General features: G+C 35.7%; 1 protein-coding gene across 4 annotated transcripts in view; it reads left to right on the forward strand.

Moving 5' to 3' along the window:
- The window catches only part of LOC107658590 (E3 ubiquitin-protein ligase RNF34-like), a 25,058-nt gene continuing 15,507 nt past the window's right edge, over positions 1 to 9,551 (forward strand). For all 4 annotated transcript variants that reach the window (XM_016447189.1, XM_016447188.1, XM_016447190.1 and 1 more), the window contains exon 1: positions 1 to 115. In XM_016447189.1, coding sequence (XP_016302675.1) covers positions 110 to 115 — 6 coding nt within the window. In that variant the 5' untranslated portion in view covers positions 1 to 109. The remainder of the gene's footprint in view (positions 116 to 9,551) is intronic.

Raw genomic sequence — 9,551 nt, forward strand, 5'->3', positions numbered from 1 at the left:
TACACATACACAAGGATGATAGAAAGGGAAGACGTAATGGAGTGCTCCCGAGCGTCCTTGCGATGAAAATCACTTTAGTATTCGACAGTATTCGCGGACGGGAGTTGCAATGAAGGTACGTTAAAAGAAATAGATGTCAGATTTTTATTGATATATCGGCGAGATTTGTCATCTGCGTGGAAACAACAAAATATTTTGCGGAGGCTGTTTGACGTTTAATATGACAACAGCCTGACTTCTTAAGAGTTGCATCAGTTTCGATGCGTCTGCAAATAGTAATGCGTGCGTTCTTCATTCTTTTGCATGCTCTTGCATTAAGAGTGTTTGCTTGGGTGACAGCTGCTTTGTATCTATTATCGTTTTAGCAGGAGATTCGCTACTGTCGGTATCGGCAGATATCAGGACAGGTGCAGCTTGGTTTGTGCAGTGGACGCTTGGAACAGAGTGTACAAGCAAGCAGTGCTCATCATAACCCGGTTTATCGCAGCACTTCTCTAATGAGATTGGAGGATAGTCTCTGCCAGCAGTCACTGGATGAGCTGATGTGAATGGACAAGCAGCTCAGACAGTCATGAGGAACAGAAGTGATTTCCTCAACCATAATGTCACAAATAAATTATAACACAGTGATTATGACGTCAGAATTGATTGTGATTGTAAAAACAGTCAGGGTCATCTTAATGGACCAGAAATTCAGATAGATTCTCCTACAAACATGTCTCAATTTAATTGTGTGTATAGTGACTATGATGTCAGAATAGTTATGAAAATTAGTGTGATTCTGATTTTGATGATTGCTAGAATCTTATGAATGCACTTTCAGCTCAGACAGTCATGAGGGAATGGAAGTGATTTCTCTAATAAGATGTTCCATTTCAAAATATGGCATAGTGATTATGACATCACAATAGTGAAAATGATTGTGATTCTGTTTGTGATATCTGGCGGAGCTGTTATAACTGGACCAGCAGTCCAGACAGTAATGGTTGAAATGTCTCATTTTAATTATCACCTAGTGATTATGACATCACAATAGTGATGAAAATGTTATGATTGGCTAGGCTGATATGAATGGACACTAAAACATAATTCTAACACTAAAACATCACAACTGAACGATATGATGTCTTAATAGTGGAATGTTAAGTGTGAAAATGAAAATGACTGAGTTGTTATAAATCTAAAATGTGCTCAGCCAGAGGTGATTCCTCTCATTAAAACCTCAAAACTAAAATATTGCATAATGATTATGATGTCAGAATAGTGGCAGGAACAAGGAGGGAAGATTGTGAAAATAATTGTGCATGTGATTATGATCATTGTGATTGGCCGAGGTGTTATAAGGGCTGTTATGAAAAGTTGCTCAGTCACAAGGAGATTGAGAGAAGATGATTAGATTTTTTTTTTCTTTTTGTTTGATTGTGATGGCATTTAAAATGTTTTTTAGTTAATTGTGGGAATTTGCTGATATAATGTGATTTACTTTCAGGCGAGAATTGATCAGATGATTGCAATGAGATTTTTTGTCAGCAACGAGCTTAAGTTTACCACATAATGACTAAATTTGTTCAAATACACTCTAATTTTTATTCAATTTGAAGCAGTTTTTTAACTTAGCGTTGACCTCACTTCTTCAGGGAGCAGCCATAAGGAAAGCGTGAGTGGGTATAATTAGAGGGTCAATCACGTGTCAGATAATTCAGGTTTATGAATAATTCCTCTCATTCATAAGAGCTCCACTGTCTGGCTTTGTTTCTCCCTGTGGTTTATGTAATGACACTGTGTTATAAAGCACAGATCCTCCCCGGGAAGCAAAAGGACGAACAATCTTCTGAAAGAAAGCTTTTTCTGAGAATAACCACTCTTCTGTGACAGTGCTTTGTTTAATCTGAGTAAAAAAGCTTTTCGAATCAGACATAAGATGGAAGCATCTGGGTTTTTATATGTGAATTATTCAGTTATCTAAATTAGGAATTGTTTCTGGAGGTATTTTGGAACTTTGATATTACTCACAGCAGGCAATGATGTTGGTTGTGTTCATTCATATTCTGGGTTATTTTGCCCAAAAGTATTTGATATCTGGGCAACACTATAGCTGAAGTCATTATTTAAATATCTGGACAAGGAGATGAACGCAAGTCTGGAAAAGTTTCAGATGGAGATAATCTGCTTTCATCTGTTTAATATTAAAAAGCAGGGGAAATCGGATGGCATATCTCCACCAGATGATCATTATTGGAAATGCCAGTCATTCTGTAATAAAACGAGCTAAAAAATAAAAAGAAAGAAAAGAAAAAAAATACTGATGATTATGAAGATTTTTTAAAAATGTACATTTAATAAAAAAGAAAGATTTGTTAAAGATGTCTTATTAGATCCCAGCTAAGTTCTTACACTTCTTTAAAGGAATAGTTCATCCAAAAATGAAAATTTTGTCATTATTTACTTTACACTCATGCTGTTGTATAATGAAAAGTGAATTTTTGGACAGTCAATATGCTCTGTTGAGCTCCAAAAAAAAAAAGAACAAAAACACCATTACAGAACTATAAAACAGACTTTTATACTATATTTAGTGTAACATGGATAATTTTTATGGCTTGATTTTCATTTTTAAATGAACTATTCACAGCTAACAGGCAAAGTTATGAACAAATGTTCTTCCAGTAATGGTAATAGAATGTTATTTGGTCTTAATGTTATCAAAACATTAGCAAAAAAAAAAAAAAACGTTATTTATACATTGTTCATGGAACGTTTTTCTTCAATATTTTAGTTGGACATTTTAGTCTCAGGTTACTATTACTAATTGTTTCGGATTGTTCAGAGAACATTCAAATGTAACATTAATATTAATATAAAAGTAACAAAAGTAGCCATCATTTTTGCAAAATGATAAAACGGAATATTCTCTTAATGGTTTCTCGTCACATAACCAAGAAAAAAATTTTTAAAACACACAAAAAAAGAACATTTTGAATGTACTGAAGAACATTCAGAAATAACATTTTCATAACTTAATGGAAAACGTTAAACGTTAGGAAAGCGTTTTTAGAACATTTTTGTTAGCTTCAAAAAACATTTCTAAAACCAACATGTTCAAAGCTGCCCATATCTGCTGGTGTAATTAGTTATGCTCTCTCATGTGAATGCTCATTAGTCAGAAGTCATTAGAAATCATGCTTTTCTGAAGGATTTCTACACTCCTTAGTTCTTTCAGAGCTTTACAGAGCCCGTCACTGCAAGTGCGAGGAGAGACGGAGAATTTGCTTTTCCATCATTTCATTGTGAATCAGAAGTGCTGATTCATTGTTTTAAAGGGGTCATATGATGCGATTTCAATTTTTCCTTTCTCTTTAGCCCGGGGTCATCACATGGGGTTGCCGCAAGCCTGCCGGCCGCGCCGTTCTCAAGCCCACCGGCCTCCACTCACTCTAGTCGTAATTTTTGTTGTGAAAGCGAAACTACTTTGTTTGGTCTTCCAAAAGAGGACACGACTAGAAATCAGTGTGGAAAATAATGTGTTTTTTGAACCTTAAACCGCATAAACATTTCATTACACCAAATACACAAAATAATGTTCTTTTTAGCAACATCATATGACCCCTTTAAGAAACCTCAGGCTCAAGTGGAACGTACCTTGTCGAGTTGTCTTATTCCCAGTGCTTAATGCAGTTATAAGTTTCTACATGTATTATACCATGAGTGGTTAGTCTGAATTCAGTTCTCTGGAGTCAAGTGTGCTCATCATTTAAAAAGAAGCATTTACCCTAAGATTTGCTTTCAAATGAGTCCCAGTGCAGCGAATCGTGACTTAGGGGAACTGTAACACTCTGTCTTCCTTGAAGGACATGGAGCTCTCCAAGCGCTCTTGGTCTGACGTGAGAGAATAGGTCATCAGGAATCAGACCTCTAAAAGCAGGAGACTGTCAACCTGTCAGAAACTACCAGCACCGGTGCTGCTTTTGCAAGCCAGACGGCATGTGCATTTGTGCAGTTATATAAACAAACACTCTGGAACGTGAATGTGATGCTTTTTCTTTCTATTTGGTCAGTTGTTTCTGTAATTTCGTCTTTGAAGCCTTTATATAAAGCATTACGAAGATATTCTTAATGCACATACAACTTAAAAAAGAATCAGTTGCATATTCTCGTAAATAACCCTGATGTTCTCTGATGCATGATGTTGAGTCTTTAAAAGCCATTCACAATGGGTGACTTCTTTTGACCTTATCCATAATTCTTATTCTACATGACTGCTTTATATGTCATTGTGTTTTTGATTTATGACAACAAATTCAGCATGGCTGATGAAAGTGATAATGCATCATATCTACTAGTTGTTTATTGCACTATTCTGACATCAGTATTAGTGGAATTAATATTATATCATTGTTTTTTCTTTTATTTATTGATTTTATTTACTCTTTATTACAAAAATAAATATTTTAAATGAACACATTTTTATTTAATAATTCATCCATCATATTATATTATAATTGTATGTTAATTTATGTGTAATTTGTGATCAATTATGTGTAACTGTAATCTCAAAATACATCATTTGGAGTTATTATATTCTTGTTGTTTTATTCAGTATTTTTCATTTAATTTATATTTTGCATTTAATAATTCATGCAAAATATAACAGGGATAATTGTAACCAGAATTATAATACGTTATAATATTTTTCAATTTAAAATGCATTACAAAGTTTAAAAATAACACATTATTTCATATTTTGTTACACATACAGGCTTCATACTAAGTGAAGTTTAAAAAAAATTAACAATATTTTTAAGGTTTTGAAAAGAAATGTAAACACTTTCATTTAAATATATTTTTTTAATAATTTTTTTTTTTTATCAGTTCACTTTTTTTTATTTTAAGTAATGTATTTTTTTTATGGTTCTAGTTTAGTTATGGCTCAACTATAATGAGCCTGGTAACTAACAAATGCATAAATACACAAAAAAATGCTAAGAAGAGAGATGTGGTGTTTCTCTCAGTGGTTTTGTGATGGACGTGGCTAGGGTTGGGTATCGTTTGAATTTGATCAATTCCGATTCTGATTCTGCTTATCGATTCCGATTCTTTTCGATTCCCAGTTTCGATTCCAGTGTGATTAAATAATGATATCAAACATTTATCCTGTGTCTCTTTTTTGCAAACCATTTATTGGAGCTGAATACCATGAACAAAAATCAACAGGCTACATAAAACTGGACTCTTTAAGAGCTGTTTGTGTGCAAAAAAGAACTGCATGATTCTGGATAAATTGAGTTTTTTTTTTTTTACCCCAATGGAAGTTGTGGTTCTCTCATGATTCTGAAGAAAAAACATTAGACAACTAAACAAAATCACATGTAATTTATGAATTAATTATTTAATGACTCGCTCAAGATGTACTTGTTTCATTACTGGATGAATCAGCGTTCTTGAACGAATCTCTTGTATGATTCAAAGACAAATACATTTTAACAGCCCCTTTTCGCCACCTACTGGCGTAACAATGTAATCGATAAATCTTCATTTGAAGTGTCAAATTACTTTCAAAAGGTGATTTTAATTGCTACCATACACATCGTACTCACAGTTTATATCTGAACTATAAACCTTTATCCCAGTACTTCTGTGAGTTGAATGTTTGTAACACAGAAATAATGATACTGTGTGGCTGAAAAGACTGTGAGGCTGTTTCATTCATGACAGACAGCTGCTCTCTTTAGGTCAGCGGCAGCGTGAACGCAGATTTAAATGTTCAAATCACACTGATGTGATCGTATGCTGCACGGACGAACCAAGTGATTACAACATTGATCGCACATGTCAAAGGTTGAGGAATGAAACAGACGAATCTTTTTAATATAGGAATAGAATCACGTTGCTGTTTGAATCGTGTTCGCGATCTTTAACGATCTATTAAATTAAAGTGCTTTGTCATGTTGGTGGAGACACCTCTCTTGCAACATGTTTAGCTATCACAGATATTATACTAAGCTTTTTTGGCTTCTGATCGCAAATGTAGCCAAACTTTGGAGCGCTTAGATTAGCGAGCACGGTCCTGGCAGATCGCTAGCTCCGGTCCTCACTGATGAAGAAAAAAAAAGCGCATAGCAATCGATAGGCGGAATCGAAATTTTAATTTGACAACAAGTATACTTTCAAAAGGTGATTTACTCTATTTTAATCACTACCATACACATAGTCTCGCGTAGCCAGACCTTCAGACTGACCGACATGTCAAACAACCAATCACAGTTCATTTCGTTCAGCGTCATGTTTCGGGGTGTGGAAATGTCGCCACAATAACAGACTGGTGTGTAAAACTCTCGAACGTATTTTAAAGATTCTATGACGCGAACTTGAAATATTTCACATACTTTTGAGAATCCAGCGTTTAGTTGATCCTGATAAGCGCTCATCGTCACAGTTGTAAACATGATGGCTTTCTTCTTCCATGAGGGGGTTTGGGGTCATTCTATGACGCGAACTTGAAATATTTCACATACTTTTGAGAATCCAGCGTTTAGTTGATCCTGATAAGCGCTCATCGTCACAGTTGTAAACACGACGGCTTTCTTCTTTCGTGAGTGGGTTTGGCGCCACGGCATCTTTGTTTCCAGGCGGAACGTCTCCCGGAAATCCTGTATAATTCAACCAATCCGATGACGACTTCGAAACTCCTGAAGTGATTCCACTTTTGTGTGCCGTATGCATCAGACGTTCAGCCAACGGTCCGTGGGCGTGACGTCTGAGGCTGAGACTACCATACACATCGTACACACAGTTTATATCTGAACTATAAACTTTTATCCCAGTACTTTGGTGATTTGAATGTTTGTAACAGAAATAATGATACTGTGTGGCTGAAAAGACTGTGAAGCTGTGTGATTGTGAATCATTGTGGTTTAGGAATAGAATCACGTTGGTGTTTGAATCGTGTTCGCGATCTTTAACGATCTTTTAAATTAAAGTGCTTTGTCGTGTTGGTGGTGACGCCTCTCTTGCAACATGTTTAGCTATGACAGATATTATACTTAGTTTTTTTGGCTTCTGATCGCAAATGTAGCCAAACTTTGGAGCGCTTAGATTAGCGAGCAAGGTCCTGGCAGATCGCTAGGTCCGGTCCTCACAGATGAAGAAAAAAAAGTGCATAGGAATCAATAGGTGGAATCGAAATTTTAATTTGACAGCAAGTATCCAATTCCTGACCTTAAGTATCCGATTCTGGAATCGGAATCGATTTTCGATTCCCAACCCTAGACGTGGCCGCCTCGCTGATCTCCCAGGGCTCTAATTGAAGTGACAGAGGGAAGCTGTGGCACCGGCTCTCTGCCAGACTGAAGCACGAGCAGTGGCTTCATGCCCTGACCTTATGTTGCGCAACACGGAGATCACGCTAACTGCCATACTGTTCAAATACTGAGCGCACTGCCAGAGGGCCTCCACTCAAACCCAGCCTGCGCCTCAAGAACAATCACCATTATTTAGAATCTGAGAATACATGAAATATGTGTGACCTGCCAGCACAGATTTCAGCATGAGGGATTGTAGTTGTTCAACTGGTTTAGTTAGAGGCTGATGATACAAATTAATTTGGTATGCTTATTATATAATAAATATGTTTGTTTCTTATAATTATAGTGATGGCTAATACCAAGTTACTACAGTTTTGATAGAAACTGTGATAACTACGGTAATTTGTTTTGCGTCTATATGTACACTACTGTTCAAATGTTTACGTTCAGTACATTTATTTTTTTTTATTAACACTTTTATTCAGCAAAGACACATTAAATTGATTAAAAATAACAGTGAAGACATTTATAATGTTATAAAAGATTTCTATTTCAAATAAATGTTGTTCTTTTGAAATTTCTATCAAAAGAATCCTGAAAAAAATGTATCACAATTTCTACAAAAATATTAAGCAGCACAACTGTTTTCAATGTTAATAATATAATAATAAAAATGTTTCTTAAACAGCAGATCAGCATATTAGAATGATTTCTGAAGAATCATGTGACTCTGAAGATGGAAGTAGTTATGCTGAAAATACAGCTTTGCATCACAGGAATACATTTTATTTTAAAATATATTAAAATAGAAATCAGTTATTTTGAATTGCAATAATATTTCACAATATTACTAATATCACTACTACATTTTTTATCAAATAAATGCAACTTAAGTATTATTTTTATTTAATATGTTATATTGTAAGTTTTTTATTTTATATTATATCTAATTATATAATTTGATTATATCTAGTATCTAATTGTTATGTGACCATACATACAGAAAGATGCTATATACAGCAGTGTTGGCCTGCATTATGTAAGTGTATAAACAACAAAGCCATGGGGCAAACGTAGAGCTACGCCTGGCTTAACCTGCTCTGCACTGTGTGTAAAAGCAACAACAGATTTGATCCGCTCAGCCCATCTCTCTCTGTCGCTCTGCACCATAGGATGCATGTATGCTCATTTCAGCTCATCGATTGTCCTGCTCTTAAACAGAAGATGCATTCTTCCATCACTGACCTCCCCCCACCTCCGGAGTGTTATTCTCAGACATCACGCCATGTTGGGTCACAGGCGCTAATGAAAGCCTCTGGTCAGCTGGATAGCCTGATGTCTGTGTGCGTTTGTAGGTATGTATGAGGGTTTATTGATTAAAGAAACAATGATTGTTGTTGCCTGCAGAAAGTTTTTAGGTATGTTTTGAGATCTTATGCATGTTGTTGAGCTTTATTGTCCGTTCAATGACCAAGCACGAATCTGGTTTGCTGACTTTACACAACTGAAGACAAGGTACCAGTTTGATACAGCGAGTGCTTCAGGAAAGAAGTAAAAATCACTGGATTTGCCAAGGTTTGCCAGGCTAGTGGCGTCAAATTAATGAAAGATGCTCAGAGTTTTACATTTACATTTATTAATTTAGCAAGCACTTCCAAAGTGACTTACAAATGAGGAATACAACAAGTAATTCATTATAAAGAGGCAAATAAACACAAGAAGTGCTTGTAATACAACGTTTCAGACATGGTGCAGAATAGTACAAGCTAGAACAGGGAGGAATAAAGGAAAAGTTAAAGAATAGAGGATTTGTTTTCAGTAGAATGCAGTTAAGTACTGATGGAAGAGATACATATTTAGCTGATCTTGAATATTGTCAAGGATTCAACGTTCTGGGTAGGGTTGGGAAAGTCATTCCACCAGCAAGCAACAGTGAATGAAAATGTCCTGGAAAGTGATTTTGTGCCTCCCATTGATACCACAAGTTGTTTTGTTTAAAGGGTTAGTTCACCCAAAAATGAAAATTATGTCATTAATTACTCACCCTCATGTTGCTCCAAACCCGTAAGACCTCCGTTCATCTTGGGAACACAATTTAAGATATTTTTGATGAAATCTGAGGGCTCTCTGACCCTCCCATAGACAGCAAGGTAACTACCACGTTCAAGGTCCAGAAAAGTACCAAGATGATCGACAAAGTAGTCCGTGTGACATCAGTGGTTCAACTGTAAAGTTACAAAGCTACGAGAA

This window comes from Sinocyclocheilus anshuiensis, unplaced genomic scaffold (assembly GCF_001515605.1).
Source record: "Sinocyclocheilus anshuiensis isolate Anshui unplaced genomic scaffold, SAMN03320099.WGS_v1.1 scaffold343, whole genome shotgun sequence".
In the NCBI taxonomy this organism is placed as follows: Eukaryota; Metazoa; Chordata; class Actinopteri; order Cypriniformes; family Cyprinidae; genus Sinocyclocheilus; species Sinocyclocheilus anshuiensis.